At 55.2% G+C, this 20,790-nt stretch overlaps 1 protein-coding gene across 12 annotated transcripts; it reads right to left on the minus strand.

The window, feature by feature from the left end:
* Nucleotides 1-352: 352 nt before the first annotated feature.
* Nucleotides 353-20,489, minus strand: MEAK7 (MTOR associated protein, eak-7 homolog). Of its 12 annotated transcripts, XM_070612400.1 has the most exons (12): nt 20,292-20,399; nt 16,359-16,394; nt 14,662-15,962; nt 14,163-14,407; nt 13,803-14,071; nt 13,222-13,399; nt 11,212-11,442; nt 10,713-10,857; nt 8,464-8,892; nt 4,317-4,435; nt 2,492-2,671; nt 353-2,032 (listed from the first exon to the last, which is right to left on the minus strand). In XM_070612400.1, exons 5-12 carry the CDS (start codon nt 13,811-13,813, stop codon nt 1,916-1,918), a joined length of 1,410 nt encoding a protein of 469 aa, XP_070468501.1. In that variant the 5' UTR covers nt 13,814-14,071; nt 14,163-14,407; nt 14,662-15,962; nt 16,359-16,394; nt 20,292-20,399; the 3' UTR covers nt 353-1,915. The 12 variants fall into 12 exon arrangements, with proteins under 12 accessions (XP_070468501.1, XP_070468500.1, XP_070468502.1 ...); XM_070612399.1 differs by having other exon boundaries at nt 14,163-15,502; nt 20,292-20,401; XM_070612401.1 differs by lacking the exon at nt 14,662-15,962.
* Between the last annotated feature and the right edge of the window lie 301 nt (nt 20,490-20,790).

The following is a 20,790-nucleotide window of genomic DNA, read 5'->3' on the forward strand; positions in this document are numbered from 1 at the left end:
CTCAGGCAGAGCGTGGTCTGTCAGGCCCAGGGGCCCCGGGCACGGCTGACATCCTCAGCAGGTTTGTGTGCTCAGAGCCACACCCAGTGGGGAGAGGCAGAACCTCATGCCAAGCAAGTGGCATGGCTGACCTGCGCCCACCCGAGGGCCACGTCCCCCAGGTTACCAAGCGCCTGGCCGGGCAGGCTCCTCTCCGCGTGGAAGTGTGCTGTCTTGGGAGACAGTTCCCCACTTGTGACCTGACTCTTGTTAGAACAGCACAGGGCAGAAGGCATGCATGCAAAATGTAACCCTCTCCGCCAGCCGCCGACAGAGGCACCAGGAAATGGTTTTCAAGGCACGGACACCAAGGGACCTTTCAGCAGCGAGGTATTTAATTGCATTTTATAAAAAAATTCCACAACAAACTGAAGATTCAGGACCTAATTCTACAGATTCTGGTGAGGATACTTGAGGGTCTTAATATCCCATATCTGCTATTCCATCAGTTCAGAAGGTCACATAATGCACCTGAGAAGCTATTAAAGACTGGCTTTTTATGAGGAAGATCAATCGCGGCCACGTCTGCAGGTGTCACGCCTCTGCACCTCCGTGCGCCGTCTGAGCTCGCCCTCTCCTTTTGAAGGCTAAGTTACAAGGCCTTCTGCTCAGCCAGGGGCCCTGCCAAGTGCACAGTGTGATGAGCCTCCTGGTAAAAAATGCAGAGCCTGCACTATGCAAAGAGCTCAGTCTACCATGGCTTATAATCAGGGCAAACTTTGTAAGAAAAGGTTGCGCTTTTGTCAGATCTGCATAAGGTCAAAGTTTGCAGCAAAAGACAAAAAGAGGAGGTAAGTTTCCTAGAGATGAGCCCCACAGCTCCTTTAAGGAGGGCATCCTCACAGTGAGATCAGAGTTTCTTCAGGCCTGCCTCTGACGGATGGGGAGATGGCAGCTCTGCCTGGAGGCCCAGCCCGCCTGGGGCATCGTTAGCATTGCGGAATCACTGGAGTCTGTTTAAAGCAAGTCCACACTGACCAATTACCCTCCCTCCCCTTCGGGAACAGCACTGACAGGGAGGACGATACTGCTGGGCGTGGCTCCAGGAGGCCAGAACACAGGCCAGCACTGTCAAGTGCGTCACCACCAACCTATGCGACCTGCCGTGTGTATGTATCAACAGAACTCTCGCCTTAGGGACCAGAGAGTCCCCCACATTTAAACTAGCAACAGAACCACAACCAGGAGGTTTCCCCATTTGCTCACACGTTCATTTAAAAACAGCCAAAAAAGGCAGATGTGGCACCTTATTATAAACACCTCCTGAGGACCCATGCCTCTGTGATCTTCAAAATCTTCAGCTATTTTCCCCATTAATATACTATGCTTTTTTATAAATACAGAAATTCCATGTCATAGGAAGATGCTCCCCAAAAGTGTCCAAATTCACATCCAAACGCCGCTTTACCAGTTGAAATGGACCATCGAGGCCCGTGTGTAACTGGGACGGTCTGAGCAGAGGCCATGGGAGCCCCGGCAAGTGGAACCCCCTCCGACACGGCAAGAGCTCACGTTCCCAACGAACGCTAACTCCAGCAGAGGTCTCAGCATCTCGGCACCTCAGCCTCTTCGGATTTCATCCAGACGAGATGGACAAAGCATAAGAATTCCATCGCTAATCTGACTCGGGATTTCTAGGAGACACACCCACCAACCAACATATGGCACCAGAGGAATTTTACTCTGTTATGATTGAGCACGGCCAGGACCACCTGGACACGACCAGCGTGGCTCTACGTTACAGGAGGCACAAGCCGGGTGAGGGGAGGGTCGGCAGCTGTGCGCTCCGTCCAGGCGGGCTATGTTCTGCAGGCTGTGCACTCTGGTCCTGGGGGACCACACTCCAGCTCCAGGAAGACTCGAGCTCAGGGACACCTCACTCATCGTCCTCCGGGACTTCCCGGAGCCCCTGGCTGTGGCAACTCCGCCCACAGCTTTCCAGCAGGATCTGGGCCTCGGGGTCCACATCCAGAATGCTCTTCTTGCTCTTGGCCTTTGGAGGAAGGGAAGGTGGGGGTGTTCAATGATGGTGGCCAGCTCAAGCTCATTAGCATGCAATCAATATGCTATTATTGCCACAAGGACACTGCAGTGGGCGCTCTGGCTCCCTCACTGAGGTCGCCCCCACACCATCATAGGGAGGTGACGAGGTACAGAGGGCCCAATGACTCGTCACAGAGCCACGGAACTAGAAGGAACCCCAGACCCTCCCCACCTTGCGGACAGGCAGTCCACCCACCCGGGGTTCACGCCTTACACAAGGCCCTGCCTCCCTGGGCAGTTCATTCTACTAACCCCCACGGACCCCGACAAGACCCCCAACTGTGCTGTGCAGCCGGGGGCATCCCTCTGGCCAGCAACAGCTGCCGGAAACAAATCAGGAATAAACCACCCCCAGAGGGAGGAGTAAAAGGGGTACAGCCGAGAAGTGGAGAAATGGCTGCACGCTCACCAGCTGCGACTCTGGGGGATCGCCCACCGCCCACACCTCCAACTTCTCGAACCGGAAGTTCTCCTTGGCCGACAGCTGAGGGCTGTTGTACGTGGTACACGTGGGCTTGGCCTTGCTGTGTCCTTTTCCGAAATCGACATCGATCCACAGCCCGAAGTAATTGTGCTGCCCGCCCATGCCCTGTGAGGGGAAGAGCGCCAGTGCGTCCTCAGCCGGGACATCAGACACCCTAAGCTCGCTCAGCCTTAAGCACCAGCCTGAGACGAGGGCGGAGGAGAAGTGGATGCAATTTTCTTTTCTTTTTTTTTTTTAACTGTGAAATATATAGATTGACGCCATTTAAGTTTCCCATTACAAGTTACTAGAACCACCACGGAGGTGTCCAGACTCCCACCCCATGGCTCTTTCTCATGGGGCCACGCTGGCTGGAAGCCCAAGTGACAGCAGAAGACAAAAAAGAAAAATATAGCCCACCAGGGCCCAGAGACCCAAACCACTAAAATAACGGAGAGGTCAACACAGAAGGTGACGCTGAAAAACCTACTGTGTCTGGGCCCTCCAGGCAGGGACTCTCATCCTGCACAGACCGGGACATTGCGCTCAGAGCGTGAGTCACCCGCTCACTGCAGGGGATGAGGCAAGGAGAGGAAGCAGGAGGCGGCCGGGCCGGCGACCCCCAGCCGTCCTCTGCACCGCCCCGCACACTGTTAGCTCTGAGCCACCGGCTGGCGGAACAGAACCGCTGTTCCACCTTCCTGATCACTTCTCCCTCCACCTCCGCCTCTTCTCGGGTCTCTGGGAGGCCTGGAACTAATGTGGAGCACAAGCCCGAGCAGGGAAATGCAGTCGACTCATAGCTGCTTCCCTCCTCGGGCCGATTACTGGCGACTACTGGGGACCAGCTGGGTGCTGTTCCTGGGGCCAAGGCCCTCACCGCTGTGGTCACCAAACTGCCCTTTCTGGGAGGGGCTGGGGGTCCTCCGGGGGCTCCGTAGGAGCTGTGCAGCGAGCCTGGGAAGAGCACTGGGGCCCTCTCCATCCTGACAGGGTGGACCAGTCTTCTGGGCCCCGGGCTCTGCAAGCACAGGGCTGGAATTTCCCCAAAGGCACTTTTTGTTAAGAAGAAAACAAATGGGCTGGGGTGCTGGCAGAAGACACATTCCTCACCCAAACTAAGTGGCTCACAGGTGCTGAGCTGGTGGACATGCGTGGATGCCAGTCCCAGCTCCTCACCTCAGCCCTGACCCCATCGGCCACCCCAGCGCCCTCTGCCTGTCCTTGGCCTTCAGCCTGTCCTCGTCGTCCTGTGGCTGAGTCTCCAGGCTGGAGCACGGAGCTGACAGGCTGCACTGTCACCCTGACCGGGGCCCCACACGCTGTTCTGTGAGTCACTTCAACAACTCCTGGTGGGTCCAGGGAGCCCAGCCTGGGACATGCCCCCGGCCGCTGCCCCCCGATCCCTCAGCATGTGGCAGGGCAGCAATGCCTGGTGGCAGGTCTGACACCGACACCATCTCCAGCCATGACGGCCACTGGCCAACCACCTGATTACCAGGAAAACTGGCCGAATCCACCATTTGCACACAAACCACCAAAACACCCCAACAGAGGCCCGTCCTTCCATGAGAGAAGTTCTGTCCTGTTGTCTCTGGTCGTGGCCCCAAAGCCCAGGCAGGATGAAGGGAACCCGGCATGCTCAGGTAACCGAGCGCGTACAGCTCCCAGTGACATGGGGGACGCGCCGGCCTGGGCATGTGGGGGCCGATCCCGTCAGGGATGGACAGCAGGAAGGCGGGACGCACCCCTGCCCTTCTCAAGTCCTTACCAGGCCATTGGGGATGGTCTGCTGCCGATGATTCAGGTACATGTAGTGGTCGTTGTAGCCCGTGCAGGTGTACACAGCCATGCTGGGGGAGATGGAGAACAGGAAGCATCTGTCGTCCCCTGAAAGTGACCAGAGGGCAAATAAGCAGGGTCGCGGATCCGGGCTGGGCACGGAGAGGAGCAGAAACAGAAGCAGCCACCGCTCAGGAGGCAAAACCCTTCACACAGGTCCTCTGGTGCCCTGAGCTCGCCACACCGGGGCCTCGGCCATCACAGACCGTGGGCAGGTGTCAGTGGACAGCTCCCAGACCCCACGGAGGACAGGCCACACAGCTGCCGGGACCCAGAGAATGAGCTGAAGATGCTTGGGCCGGGGGTAGCCGTGACAGCTAAGAAGGAACGTGACATCCTCTTGCTGGGGACGCCGTTTAGCTCTCTCCTGGGAAGCAGAGGTGGGAACTCTGTCTGCTGTTCCTGGCCGAGCCCCACTAAGTCAGAAAGAGCAGTGTCCTTCTAACGTAGGAGCAAGGGGGCAGGCGGTCACCCCAGGTCCTGACTCGGCACGAGCACAGCGTCCTCAAGTAGGCACGTGATGCTGTGTGAGGCTGTCCCCAGCCTAAAAGCAAGCATCATCCGGGGGGCAGAGAGCCTGCAGACACACTGCCGCCCACAGGGCACGAGCTGGTGGGAGGGACACACGGTGACAGGGGACTGTCTACCTTCGTCCAAGGGCACAGGTGTGGGCAGACGTGCCACTGAAAGAAGGCACCCGTGGAAACTCCGGAGACGCCGGCACCCCCGTCTCATAGACGCCTTCCCACCTTACCTCCTCCGTTCGTGCAGGAGAGGGACGGCGGCCGTGCCTCGTGCCCCTCGAGCGTCCAGCCAGGCAGGAGCCAGACAGGGATGCTCCCACAGTGGTGAGCACTTGGCCCAAAGGACTGCCCCTCCACAGCAACGCTGCGAAGGGCACCTGATGTCACACAAGCCGACACGGGGCCGAGCTCACGGCACTTTGGGGTCGGGCCATTTGTGAGGTGGGAAGGAAGGTCCTGGGAAGCGGGCCGGGAGCCTGACTGTGGGGACACGAAGGGGGATGCGAGCCCCAGAGGGGCCTCAGGGGGAGGACAGCCCTTGGAAGCAGAAAGGGCCCAGCAGAGTCGGGCAAGCGACACTGGGGCCTCCAATTCAGACAGATCCACGGGGGCCTCTGCGGTCAGGGTGGTCAAGGGGCTTCTGGAGGCCAAAAATTAGCGCCTCTGAGGTCAGAAAGGACATCCTGAGATGGAGACGGCTACTCCACGCAGGGACGGGGACAGCAGGGCCCCTGGGCTGAACCACAGGGTTTGTGAGCCCTGGGACCGGGGAAGAAGGGAAATGAGCCTGGAGAGGTCACCTGGAGCTGGACGACAGAGGGCTCTACTCCAGGCTAACAACTCAGGCTTGACCCCACGGGCTTGGGTGGCCCCAGAAGGCCAGGGGCACTTTCAGATGCAATGACCTGCCTGGTCCCACCCTGGGCCCCGGGTGCTGGGCACAAGCACCACTTTGCTTTGCAATCCTAAGGCTGTCCTTCAACCAACGTTTCTGGGGCCCCGGATGCTAAGCGAGGTGCTGGGGTCACAGAGCGTAGGCCCGTCGGCTGCAATGGACCCCATTCCAGTGGACCCTGGGGTCCGCTCCCAGCGGGGAGGGCCGCGTCGGGGGATGCTTGCTCTCCAGGGTGCAGCGGCAAGGGCCCGAGGGGTCGGCATCACCTGCAGAAGAGCCGAGCCCACAGAGAGGGCGCACCTAACTCACAGCAAGGACATTCGAGAGCCAGGCAGGCGGCATTCACACACAGCCCCATCCCACACGGTTCTGGGGAACCAAGGCCGCGAGAAAGGAAGCACGCTGCCCAGGGCTGGCGCTGGGACTCGCGAGGCTGTGTGCTCAGTCCAAGGCCGTGGGCCCGTCAACTGCACCACAGAGAAGGTGAGGGAAAATGAAGTCCCGTCCCACTGCTATCACTTCCTGTCTCAAATATCAGGGCTGTCTGCAGGACAAAGCGACAAGAAGGCTCGCCGACCTCCACCTGGCTCAGCGCTGCAAGGCTGCCCTCTGCTGGAACCCAGCCTCACACGTCAGAACGGAAAGGACTCATGTTCGGAAACCGGGTAATTGATTTCTCCACTGTGTCCAGGAAGATTGATTCTGCTTGTTAATAAAACATTAAGACGCAGCAGTGCCAGCCTGGCATTAAGATTAAAGGCGCTGGAAGAGAAGGAGGTTCCTCTGATAATGATTCTCAGGGTTTCTTCCCTCTCCTACAGCAGAGCCCCCAACGGTGCAGGGACAGCAGCTCGTTCGCCCCCCACAGCCCACAGATGGAGCAGGGGGAGGACGCCCCATTCCCACGACCTGTGACGGGAAGGTGGGTGCGCAGAGGAGCTCACACAGCAGGCCTGAGCCGGCCGGCCCCAAAGCCCTGCTTCCAAGGCCGGCCCTCAGCTGGCGTCTGCGCACGTGGACTTAGGAAGGGTCCCCACCACCCCCAGAACTGAGAGGAGGGGCTCCCGGGGCCTAAACTGTGCAAACAGCGTGGCTGGTGCTGAACACCTGCTCTCCTCCTGGGGTCTGGGATTGGGGTACATGTCGGCAAAGGGTGCTCATGTCCCCCCCGTAGGTCCCTGGGCTCTGGGTCCCTAATGTGTCCCTGGCAGACAGCATTTCACAGGTCTTGCTGGGGGAATTAAGTGTGTCCTGTGTGACTCCCCTGGGAGAAAAGCCTGGAGCGGGCGTCTGGTTTCCCGTGGGCTTCACCCCATGTGCCTGTGCCCTTTGCTGATCTCGCTCTGCATCCTCTCACTGTGAGAAATCGTGACCGTGAGGATGTACTGACCATAGGCAGAGTCCTGTGAGTCCTCCTAGGGGGTCTTGGGGACCTCTGACATACTGGGGAAGGGCTGGTAGCAGCAACTGGATTAAAGATCTAGAACATTCTAAAACCTAGAGAAAACCAAATCCTAAAAGAAAGGGGCTCTCAGGGACAGAGGTACCCAACCCTTCATCTCACAATTCCTTCCGCCTGTCCCAGGCAAACGGCTGCCCCACTGCTGGCCAGACCCTCTCTAGAAATGGCAGCTCTGCTCCTGGACACAGCTCCCCGGCCGGCAGAAGCTCTCCTGGTAGGGAGAAGACAGGAACAATTCCAGGGGCAGGCAGTACGACAGAGGATACACAGGGAGCACCCAGCCCTTTCTGTGTGGTTGGGAAGGCTTCCTGGAGGAGGTGACCCTGGACCGAGTCCCGACAAGGAGCTAGCAGTGCAAACAGGTGAAGGAGAGAGAAGAGCGGCATCTTCTGGAATTCCTAAGGCCAGGCCGCTCCACTTAGCTCACGGGAGTGAGGGCAGCTGGAATCTGGGCTCCCAGAGCCACTAGGCAAAGCCGTCCATTTTGACAGCTGCTGGCCCCCAAGGAGACCCACTGAGAACACAGCCTCAGGCAGCCGGGGCCATGCACCCGGGGGACATGCAGTGACACCAAGTCCTGGGAAGGCAGGTTCACCTCTGAGTACAAGAACAGCCCACTGGCCTAGAAAGGAGCGTTTTCAAAAGTGGTCCTTTAAAAATGTTTTCCAGAATATTTTCCTTTGAGGATGGGGAAGAGTGCACTCAGAGCCTTTCAGCCAGGGCACTGAAGGCTCACAGAGAACTTCCAAATTCCAACAAACTCACAAAACTGAAAACTACAGACGAGAAGGGCAGAAGCGGCAAAGCAGACAGACGGGGCGGGGCGGGGGGCGGCTTCCAGGAAAGGCAGCGGGTCCTGGAGAGAAGACATCCCATCTGACAGAGTCAGCATCCCCCGGTCCCTTCTGAGGCATCCCAGTCTCTCCCACGGCCGGGACCAGACACCGTGCAATGATCCTACACCAGTTTCCTCCCCTGAAATCCGGGGTAAGGGTGCCTGTCCTGCTTATCCTCCTCTTTCCAGAATCAAAAGAGATACCCACAAAGTGTTAAACCACCATAAAGCAGCATCACCTTTTAAAACCCTCCCGACAGCACCCAGAAAAACCACTTAGAGAAGATGGAAGAAACGCTCACATCCTTTGTCGGTGCTCACAGTGGCCTCTACCACTCACGGTCCTGGTCAAAGTCTTACCTTGAAACTGAGGCTTGACCTCCCAGGAGCAGGAGGCAAACCCACCGAACACATGGCCGTCGTGGTCCTCGAGGAGCATCACACAGGGCCCCCGCTGGGTGATGAGTCCGCAGAGCTGGGCGAAGCTGTGCCCGTGGAGCTCGGACGAGAAGAGCAGGTGCCAGCGGTGCCGCTGCTCCCTGGGCAGGTGGGAGTTGAGGTAGATGACGGACAGCACGTCCAGGATGCTCTCGAACTCCCGCCCCTGGTCGACTAGACGCTCGGGGAGCAGGGCGGACAGGTTGAGGGATGAGCACAGGAGGAGAAAGCCTCTGTGGATGACCACGCTCAGAAACGTGGCCACGTGGGGGGTCCTGAACACCCAGTCCTCGATCATGGCTCGGTCACAGTCACAGTCCAGCTGCTGAGGCCCCAGAAGCTTCTCACCCTCTAAGGGAGGGGAGAACAGGGTTAGTGGGGCGACGACATCACTTGTATCTCCTAGCTAAACCTGGGCTGTCCCACACGGGAGCCATGTGCAGCTTTTGAGCACTTGACGTGTGGCTCGTCTGAACCGAGATGTGCGGTATGCACAACACACACCGATTTCAAAGACTTGGTGTGAAAAAAAATGTTAAAAAGTCTCGATCATTTTTCATATGATTACCAATATTAAATTATATTTTGGACATGTTAAAATTAACTTCACTTGTTTCTTTTTACTATTTTCATGCGGCTACTAGAATATTGAAAGTTTCACGTGTGGCCTGCCTTAGTGCTTGCATTATATCTTCGAGGAACAGCACTGATCTGAAAACTTAACGTCAACACTCTTATCTTTTCTCTCCTCTCCAAGCTGCATTTCAGAGGCCTCCCGAGACAGCCATGCCTTCACGCCCAGCCCCGCGACTCCTCACCAACTGTTCCGGACAAAACGACCCCAAAAGCCACTTGTCGAGGGCTTCCGCCCCCCACCCCCAGAGTCATTTGGAAAGCATGTGGACGCGTGCTGTTCTAATTTACTGGGCATCCTTCTAGTTCATCTGGGAAGAGTGGGTTTCATTAACTATGAATGATGCTTACTTGTTTCATAGCAACATCACTAGTCCTCCTTTCTGTCTCTACTGAATAAGAATAGAGATGACGTGGTATCTATACCAGAAGACAAACTGCTGGTATTTTATTTATATTTATATATACACATATATATAATAATAGATAATATTATGTAGTTCTTCTTTCCAAGTTCTAAACACGACTTAACTTTTGAAATATGACCTATTTTCAAACTGCATTTAAAAATCCAGCTTGATAATAAAACAGTAATGCTTTTATAAAACAAGTCTATTTTGCAAAGAGATTCACCACAAGGTATTTTTAAATCTCAAGGTATTTTCTAATCAAATTTAAATATATACTATTTCTCATCCAACAATAGCAGGATACACATTCTCCTCAAGTGCACGTGGAACATTCTCCAGGATAGACCACGTTAGGCCATAAAATATGCCTCCATAAATTTAAAAGAATTTAAACCATACTAAGTATGTTCTTCAATCACCTGGAATGAAATTACAAATTAACAACAGAAGGCAATTTGAGAAATTCACAAACACGGAGAAATTAAATCACACACTCCTAAATAACCAACAGACCAAAGAAGAGGGCATAAGGGAGGTTAGAAAACACTGGGATGGACGAAAACAAAAACACAACATATCAAAACTTAGGAGATTCAGCTAAAGCGGAGCTTAGAGGGAAATTTATAGCCATAAACGCCTGTATTAAAAAAGAAGAGTGATCTCAAATCAATAGCCACACCTTCTACCTTAAGAAACTAGAAAAAGAAGACCAAACTAAATCGAAAGCAAGCAGAAGGAAGGAAATAAAAGACTTAGAAGCAAAGAGAAATGAAATAGAAACTAGACAGAGAACAGAGAAAATCCACAAATACGGTGGATATGCTCTTCGAAAAAAATCAACAAAAAAATGGACAAACCTTTAGCCAGACTGACCAAGAAAAGAAGAGAGAAGACTCAAGTCACTAAAGTCAGAAATGAAAGTGGGGACGTCACCACCGACCTCGCGGAATAAGGATGATGAGGAAATACTATGAATTGTCTGCCAACCAATCAGAGAACGCAGAACAAACTGGAGGACTCGCACTTCCTGATTACGAAACGTTACTCCAAGACTACAGTCATCGCAACGGCGGGGTACCACTCCGCACAGCCAAGGTCTCAGCGTGCGAGCCCACACAGGGCACTTGCCTTGAAGCTTCATCTCGGAGAAGAGCTGAGCCGCCAGCACCTGCACCCTGGGCGGGCAGCCGGGGGCTTTCTTCTGAGTCCAGCCCCTCAGCTGCTGTCTGTGGTCTAGCACATGCACAACAGAGCCAACCAGATCCTCTGTAAACTTGGACATCACAATTTTACCGTTAGTAACATTTCCACCGTGACCCACGGCCTATGTCATATCAACACGGGGAAGGGCGTTTTCTCTCTTTAATGCCAACCACGTGGACTGCAGTGTGGGAAAAGATCACATAACTTAGGTACGTCTTCATTTTTCTAATGACGCTCTGGGCTGGCCTAGAAGTTTTCCCAAGGCCTTTGCCCAGGAGTTCTGACCTCACCCAGAGATCGCAGGTTCCCCACGGGTGGACATTTCCATGAGGCCTCCACCAGCTGCCTGATCCTCCCAAGTCCCCCACCCTAAGGACACCAAGACTGCATGGGACGGCTGCCGAGGGCCTCCTGGCCCTGCTACCTTTAGGACTTCTCTTGCTTTCACAGGACCTTCCGTAGCAGAAATCATTTTCAGGATAATGAGACTCTTCTCCTCGGAGTTTCCTTTTAAGAGGTGGGACATCGACACTGTGAACTGCTCCTGGGAGACACCCTCGCTGGGCCCCTTCGCTGTCCCTGTCAGGTTGACCCTCTGCATCCCGTCATACAGTCTGGTGACCATCTCTGGGGGGAGAGCTTCCCCAATGTGGCTCTGTTGGGGACAAGCAGGAGAAAAGGCTGGACAGGGTATGAGTTAAACGTGGTAGGATCAGGGAAAAATAACTAGGGGACCAAGACCAACCACTGCTGTTTCCACCAGAACGTAACCTTCCTGGGCCCCAGGTGTGCCATCTCTCCCCCACCCAAGGGCATCGCATCACTCAAGGACCCACACACCTAACACGTCCCGGCTGGTGGCTCATCTTGGACATCAGACTCATCCACAGTCTTTTCCCATCCTGTCCTCCAAACTTTCTAGCTTCCCCAGATTGGCCGCGTCCTTCCTGCCTCTGGCCACTGTCTGCTCTTCACTCTGCTTACAACTTCTTCATTCTAGACTCTAACAGCTGCCATTTGCATGTTGGAATTTATCCGCAAGGACCATACGTCTGTGTGGAGCTCATCTGGTCTCCTCTATATTAGGCACTTCCAAATATATGAACTAGCTTTCACTTCTTATCCGAGTTCTTTGTGCTCAGTATGCATTTTTCATTAACTTTTATTTAAATTTTCAATCTAATTCTCAATTCATGTCTTGCCTATGACACTCTGTAAATGTCGTTCTCCTTTTTGACACCAACATCAAATCTGATTTGGTCCAGAGATTACAAATAAATGGGGAGAGAAAGCAAATCAAGAATGAAATCGCGAATTTCCTTCCTAGCAGAGTCTGAGGACCAGATCCTCCTATAAGCATGCACTGCGTCTGCACCATTTGTGACAACATCGACATGCGGCAAGTGCTTGTAAAGCCGGTTCTCGCCCTCACTGCTCAAAAAGAGGATTCCTGTCTCTGTTGGTGTTTTCAAAGTCCCACTGGAAAAGCAACCTCTGATTCCTTCCCAAAGGAAACTTGATTCAGTCGCCAAGGTTTTCTGATCGACTTTTAACCATGTTTATCTTGATAACCCACATGAATGTAGTCACCCGCTCTGCAGGCAGGTCCTTCACTGGCCCGTCTGGTTCTGGCTGCTCCAGCTCAGAGGGTGACCTGGCAGCCTTGGGTCCTCTGGGGCTGGCGGAGATGCACACAGGTGCACACGTGTACACACCACAGCTGGGACCCGGCCAGCCTCCCTGGCCAGCTTCCTCATCTGCCAAGTGAGCACACGGGGGGATCCCCAGTGCCCCAACCAGCTCCCATTCTGAATGTTCTAGAAGAGGAGGCCGCTGGAACGTCTTCACACACTACACGCCCTCCCCACCTCCCGGGAAGATGGGCTGATGTCTCTTCACCAGCGTCCTGCCTCAGCCTGAGCACTCAAACACACAGTTAAAAGCCCCAGGAAGGGGGCAAAAAGATGGGGAGATGGGCGGTTTTGACTTCTCATCAGGTGAACCCCGAATCTGAAACTTTGTCCTTTCATTAGGAGGACCATAAAATTCCTACGACATCAAACACTTACAAATTCTCAAAGCAAAGGCATACTTGAAACTTTGTGGTTACTGGACCTACAAACCCCACTCAGGCAGTCTGTCCCCTGGTCTCGGAGGCAAATCAGGGGACAGTGTTTCGAGAGGTGGGCAGCAGGGCTGGCCCCTTTGGTCAAACTCAAGTTAAAAACGTCCCCAAAACATGATGCTACAAAGGCAACAGAGAGGATGTGGCCCACAAAGCTGAGATCCATGCTATCCAGCCCTTTACAGAAACAAACCTCATAGCATTCCCATAGACCCGTCTCAAAACACGGACAGCCGACTTTGGCCCGGGGCCCACAGGCTGCAGACCCTCGCTCTAGACTAGACATTAACTGCTGACTGTTACTCTTGCCTGGAGGGCCTGCAGAGAGAAGGATCTGTGCGGGGTATTGGAGCTGTGTTTGCCCGAGGACAGAGCATCAAACAGTCGATCGATCTCTGCCCGCTCCTCAGGAAGAAACTGTGAACACGCGTTCTGCCCCGAGCGGCTTTTGGCATTCCCCATCTTCCCTTCTATCTGGCAGAATCCTCTGCAGAAGGAAAAGATATCAAGTCAGAGAGAAAAACCAAAATGTAGTAATCACACAACATAAATGTTCATAATTACATGGTCAAGTTAATAAATACTGATTTCGCTGCAAAATGCGGCTTAAATGCATCAGAGCCACATAACATTGTTTCAGTGTGGTAGAAACGGATAGTTGAGACAGATGGAGTGGGAAAAGCCAATCCTGATTCCCACGGCCTCCAGGAGCAAAGAAGTCTGGATTTCATTTGAAAACACAGTTCCCAAGCTAATGTAAGTAAAAAGTAGAAGAAGATCAGTGTTTTAATCTAAATGTTCATTTTTTAAAAACCTGAGTTGAAAAAAATCTGTAAGGCTGATGATCACATATATTTGAATAAAATCAACACCTTGAAAATGTCACCTACAAAGCCAACATGCTATTTGACAAGCTTTTCCTCCGTGATCCTGGTTCCACCTCCTCCTAGCTGTGTGGTCTTAGGCAAGCGACCGAACCTCTCTGTGCCTCGATCTCCTCATTTGTAAAACGGGAATAATCACGACCCTACCCCAGAGACTGTTAAGTCAATGAGTTAATTATCACTCGAGATCCCAGCAGAGAATGGCGCCCAAACGCGGGTGACCTCTGTTCATTGTCACAGACCTCATTACAGGAAGGGGTCAAGGGCCAAGAGATCTGGAGATCCAAACAGAAAAACACAGTCAGATGAAAAAATCTCTCAAGAAGCAAAATGCTGTGACTTCTTAACTCTGTCCTGAGCCTTCACCTGGAAACTCCCGTCAGCGAACTGCTGGAGACACAGCACCTTCCCCCACTTCTCCTCAATCAACTCCGTTGGTGCAACAGTAAACAGTCTCCCGCCAGGTCCTCAGGGTGGGGTGTCGGGGGGGGGGGGGGACAGGCCCTCCCAGCTGCAGCAGGGAGCTTGGAAAAAGGCCCAGCAAGAGCTGGCTGATCAAGACCTCAAGGGGAAATGGGGTACAATCGAGATCTTTCTTGTCTTTCTTTTTACTGCAGTGAGAATCACAGACATAAAATTATCCATTTTCATGTGTACAATTCAGTGGCATTTAGTACATTCGCCATGTTGTGCAACCACCCCCCATCTAGTCCCACAACGTTTCATGAGCCAAAAAGAAGCCCCAGACCCGTTAGCAGCCACTCCCCACTCCCCCTCCCCCCAGTCCCCGGTAACCACTAACGTGCTGTCTGTCTGTGCGGATTTATCTACTCTGGACATTTCATATAAATGGCGTTGCATGCACGTGGTCTTTCGTGTCTGGCTTCTTTCACCTGGCAGAATGTTTTCAGGGTTCATCCACATGGCAGCCTGTGTCAGGACGTCATTCCTTTTCATGGCTGAATACTATTCCAGTGCATGGGGATGCCACATCTGGTTTACCCCGCCATCTGTTGATGGACATCCAGGCTGTTTCCACCTTTTGGGTGTTGTGACCAGTGCTGCCGTGAGCATGTGTGTGCACATGGAGTTGTTTGAGCCCCTGCTTTCAAATTTGGGGGTATATGCCTAGCAGTGGAATGGCTGGTCATACGGTAATCTGATATTTAACTTTTTGAGGAACTGCCAAGCTGTTTTCCATTTTCCATTCACAGCAGCCAAGCACAAGGCTTCGAATTTCTCCATCTCCTCTCCAACACTCCTGCTACTCTTCCGTCTTTTTAGCACAGCCATCCTGGCACGGGGACCGTCTGCCCGGGACAGGAAGCCTCCGGCAGGGGGCTCCTCACAGAGGCAGGCTGCAAGCAAGGGCTTCTGCAGCCTGGCATGGGGCTGCTGCTCACGGGCTCTCTGGCCTCATGCTTCCACTCCTCAAGTTTCTCAGCGGCGTAAGAACCCAGAAGGAAAACCGCCAGCCCTGAGCTCAAGGTCCAGCCTGCACGAGGCCTTCCTCATCTCTAAGACACAGGGGGCGGCACCAGCTGGTGCCTGGTCCCCTCCAGGGGCACAGCCCAAGCAGCCATGCCAAGGCAGACAGACCCATCCTCTTCACCAGCTCTTCTAAGGGCCGCGAGAAACAAGCTGACCGTTTAGGACTTGATCAGGAGAGGAGCCACTGTCGCTGGATTTGTAAATATCCGCTGGTTCTGGAGAAGAGGGGGGAGGGTGAAAGCAAAGGGACTAATATCCCTAACATCACCGCCTCCGCAGTGAGTTCAGCAGAGCCCACGGTGGGAACCCCGGAGAGATCACAACAGACCACACGTCCACGCCCGCCAGCTAAAGAGCAGGAGCACGTGGGTGGGGGGGCCGTGCAGCGAGTGTGGGGGTCTCGGTAAGAGCGTGGGAGTGGGGCTTGGTCTGAGGTCGGGGCTGTCTTCTTGGAAGACTCCGAGAAGGCAGGGTTCAGTCTGGGTTGGGTGCAATTCAGTGCCTGGGTATCTTAATCATTTTTATTGACGATGCTCAGAGGAACCGAGCGGGGCTAAAGTTAAGATCAGGAAGGACACGGCCCTTCCTTTTGCTGGTGCCCTCAACGATGCTGCTGCTCCAGGAAGGTGTCTGTGTTCAGCAGGACGGCCCCTAAGCCCGTGGTGTGCGGGCCAGCTACCAGGTGACAAACACAAAGAGAACCTCTCTAGTATTAACATTGCACGCCATCTGGAAACCTGCAGCGGTCACAGCTTTATAAACATTACAGATATTAAATCAGGACAGCCTTAGCCAAAGTAGTTTTAGGTTTGTATTTTTCCCTCACCAGGAAAATTCAAGACTTTCTCAAAATCTGTTGTTAATTTATCAAGTCACCAAAAAATCTGTCACACCACTCTCCTTGTGCCCCTATGTTGTTATTCAGCTGAGATCCTGAAAATGGTTAATGTATAAACGTGCACTCCAGTGATTTCTATTTCCTTCTTAGACAGGGTCTTCATAGCAAAGACCATCACTCTCTCACTTCTGGAAAACCTGCAGGTTTGTGACATGAGAAGGCCCGTGACTTACCTACATGGCTGGAGGAGATGAAAGTCTTTCCAACACCTAGGAGGGAAAGGTTTTTGAGACGTTAGCACAGCTTCACACCAGAGCTGGACCCTGGAGGCCGGCTGAAGGCCGTGCCCACCCCACTTTCCAAGGCCAGCCTCACAGATGCGTGTGGTCCACTCAGGGCATCAGACTCGAGTCCCTCTGAGCGGCTCCTTTCTGCTCCCCATCTGGCTCAAAGGGCCCTCACTGTGGCCCTGCACACCCTCGACCTTGCACACCTCACCGTCCTACTCAGCCTTTGGGCTCCAAGACTACCCGGCATTCTGGAGTTTCCTAGTCTGCTGACTAGGTCCTTCCTATTCCTGACTGTTGCCTTAATAGACACGGAGCAAGGCCCCCCTTGCTCACTCTGCTCGAGCCACGCTCCCTGCCTTAGTCCATGCCCAAGTCGCCTGCTACAATCTGAAAGTCACAAAAGAGACTCTGCCCCAGGGCCACCTGCCCAGCCCCTGAGCCAGGCTGGCGCGTGCAGGCGCTAGGACGCGCATGTCCGATGGCTGTGTCATTCCTTGGTGACCTCTCAGGTGGACTGGTCCCTTCCCTTGCCACCTCGTGGGCTCCCATGCACAACTCCCAGGAGGCTGGCCTGGCCCAGGTCCTCAGAAAGCCCGAGGCCCCCAACTGGCTCCCACAGGGCTCACTCCCGGCCCCCGGCAGCCTCAGGGGCCCCCTGGATCAGTGCTGCTTGCTCTATCACCTACAACCTGTCCCCTGCCCAAGGACAGGCTCCAGGACGCCCTCACCTCGGTATCCCACAGCCCACCAGGCCTGGGCATGGCAGGGACTCAGCACAAACAGGGAAGCGCTTTGCTGAGCCACCCCCACTTTGAGAACAAGCTCAGAAGCCATCAGGGAAAGCCAAGAGCAAGGACGGGATCTCAGGCCGATGCCACCTCCGGCCTCTCTTTAACGGGGATGCCATTTAAATGCTGTACCTCAAAGTCCCAAAATCCAGAGAAAGCTTCTCCCTGCTCAAAATCAAGGAACTGCTCCATCGGGGACACCAGCCTCTTTAAGGGGGGCGTCTGGGGCTAAAAGGCCACCAACATTTAAATGCCACTCCTCAGAAGTTTCCAAATGTTCTGTGATTGAGGAATCAGAGACCCAAGGATATGCCACCAAGAGGTCACGGGTCCCACCTCCTCCAGGACTCGTGCCTTCCTGACGTCAGCACACGCATTCACTCCTTCAATAAATAACTCAGCGTCTCCTGGGCCAGGCCCCGTCAGGGAGAGCGGACAGACACAGGGAAGCCCCAGAGGGGCCCAGGCCTGCAGGAGTGTCCCGTCCACCAGGGAGGGACAGACAAGGGACGCGGGGATCAGTGGGAAGGGGGTGAGAACACAGGAGTCAAGAAGGGAAAATGTCCCGAAGGACACAGCCGGCTGGGTCTTCAGGCACCCACAGTGGCTGACCCGGGAAGTGGGGACAGTGCGCACAAAGGTGCAGGGGTGAAACTAAGATTGAGGCGAGGTCTGGTGTGGCAAAGGGTACCAGAGGGGCTAGCGAGCAAGGGGTCCCTCGCCTGCCTCCGCCCAGCCCCTCACCTCCAGCCCACCCAACGTCCTCCTCCACCCCACCAGAAACAGGTTCCTCCACTGTTGTCTGAAAACAGAGCAGGATGGAGCAGCCTGGCCAGACCTCCACGGCTGGCAGGAAGGAAAGGGGCTGGGCAGGGCGCCAACAGGCAGCAGAGGAGGGCAGAGGCGCATAGCAGAGGTGCAGCCCATGAGCACGCGGGTGGGCACAGGGCAGCGCCAGGGGGACACACCAGGAAAGGCTGGGAGCAGGGCACGCTGGCAACACCAGGTTTTCAAGTAGGAGGGAGAAGGGTGTGGAGCAGCCGCAAGCAAGAGCCATGGGCCTGGAGTCCCCGAGAGGGGGGAGGTCAGGCAGCCTCTGCAATCACGCCCCTGCCCCCCGCCCCGCCCCACCATGCTGGTGAAGGGATGCACTCAAACAGCTCCAAGGACAACCCCATCGCCTTTTAAGATGAAGTAATGGCCGTGGAACAAAGTGTCCCCAGGCACATGGTCCTAGCCTCCATCGCTTTAATCACCCCGGAAATCTTTTCTATCAACGTTGGGGAGGAATGAGGCCCTCGATGTGTCCTTACTTCTCCCCAAATGCAAGTTCCTGAACTTTCTTTCAGTTCCTGGCAATAGTTTTCTCACGGGACTGTCCTGGGTGCACCTTGCTACCTGGGACAGCCTTTTTCCCAGCAAGTTGAGCAGAAAACCACCCTAGGCCGGCCTGAGTCTTCCGCAGGTTGACACACGCCAGATCCTCATTCAGCAGGACGTACCTCAATGCTACTTTGAGACTGCTGACACCGGTGCTCCTCAACTGGGGCAGTTTTGTCCCCCAGGGGACATTTGGCTATGAGGTCTAGTTGTCGCAACTGGGGAGGGGGGTGCTGCCGGCATCTCGTGGGTTGATACCAGGGGTGCTGCTAAATATCCTACAATGCACAGGACAGCCCCCACAACAAAAAACTGCCTGGCCTCCAATGTCAGTAGGGCTGAGGGTGAGAACCTCTGGCTTCCAAGGATGCGGGCCAGTGGGCAGAGTGGGAGGGGCCACACTGAAGCCTGCTGATGCCCAGAATGCTTGCCTCCAATCACAGGGGCCCCAGGCTCTGAGGTCATGGCATTAGCCAAGATGGGAAGATCTGAGTTCGAGTTCTGATGCCGGTTGGTTTTATGTCTGTGGGCAGGTTACCAAGGCTTTTTGACCCTTAGTAAAATGGGGGAATACCACCAGCTGCATAATGAGGTGGAAAGGATTAAAGGTGGGAACATAGGGTATTTAATTCTGCTTTCTGGAGGCCAAAGATGGAGTCAGATGGCGCCGAGACAACTAAAGGTTGTGTTCTTGCCTTGGAACAAGGGGAACAGCCGGGCCTGAAAGGAAGGAACTCCCTCAGGGCTGGGGAGGGAGCCAGGAGCCGTTTTTCTGCAGAATGGGGCCCGCAGTTCCTGCTGGTGTCCTAGGATAGTTCAGTCAACTCTTTCTCAGAGCCTCTCTGACTGGCTCCTGTCCTGAGGATGCTCTCTGCCCTGGCCTGCCAACCTCCAACCCACCACCTCCAAGGGGCCACTGTCCTGAGAGTGGTGACCCGGCCCTCAGTATCCCCTTTCTGGGCAGACTGCAACGGCCCCTTCTAGACAGAGGCACTTGACGCCCTGTTTATGTCCCAGAACCAGCAGCTCTTCTGCAAAGGGCCAGCTTGAGCCGGGGCCAGCCTTCACTCTGCGGAGTCCCTACTGGCTGGAAGGTGACCTGTCCTGCTCCTGCCCACGGCTGGCTTCCCTCCTCCAGGGGGCCCACTGGCTGATCTGCAGGGGTGGTATAGTCTGGGTGCCTTTCTGCTTTCTTCTCCTCTGCCCTCTGCCCTGAATTTAGCTATCACTCGACTCTCCTGGGACAAAGCTAGTAGGTTGTAGTCACAATACAAAAGGGAAGGACTCCCCACCCCACCCCCCCGAAACGCACTCCAGTATAACCCCCTGACGCTCCTCCCGCAGATGCTCCCGTGTCCTTTCCGCATCTATACCAGCTCTATCGTCTACACTGGCTCTCTCGCTCTCCAGTCCGGACGGCTGGCTCAGCCCTGGGGTGACCACCTGCCGGGACCCTCTTATTTCCACCACAAAAAGGGAGAAGGTGTGGGGTGCTTTTGTGCTCCGACTCACCACAGAGAGACCCTCTCTCCTTGGCAGCTGTCCCCCCACCTCCCCCACCCCCGGCCCGCGGCGTAGCCAGCCACGGAGAGACAGGCCCAGGCCCACTCCGGCACCGTGTGCTCCCGGGACCAGGGCCATCAACCTTGATCCCTACGCCAGCCCGAGGCTCCCGTCAACCGCCCGCCAGCGCCTCCCCTCGGCTCACCTGGACTCTCGGCCTCAGCACCGACCCGACCCACTTCCGGTCAGGCCACCCACGGATTTTCCTCTGGAGCGCCGGCCCCATTGCCTGGCGACAGCGCTGACGGGCAGCCATCTGACCCAATCGCAGAAGTAGAGGGGGAGGGGGCGGAGCCCTAGAAAGGAGTCGGCCAATGGCAATGCAGGTCATGGGGAGGGGGCCGGCGCTGGAGGGTGAGGGCGGGTCGTGGGCGGAGATGTGGGCGGGGCCGTGGGCGGGGATGTAGGCGTGGCCCGCGGGCTGCTGAGAGCCCGGAGGAGCAGCTGGGAGGATGGGATTCAGCTTCGCCGCTGGGGAGGAGCTGCAAAAGAGTGGCTGGTGATTCGGGGGAGGAGCGCCTGGGGAGGGAGGCTGTGTCTGGGCTGGGGTGGAAGCGCGTAGCTGGGCTGTGGGAGCAGCTAGGGTGTAGCTGGAACAGGGGAGTAGCTCGGACAGAGGAGAGTCGGCCCACATGGAGACACAG

Source organism: Equus przewalskii, chromosome 3 (assembly GCF_037783145.1).
Source record: "Equus przewalskii isolate Varuska chromosome 3, EquPr2, whole genome shotgun sequence".
NCBI classification, from domain to species: domain Eukaryota; kingdom Metazoa; phylum Chordata; class Mammalia; order Perissodactyla; family Equidae; genus Equus; species Equus przewalskii.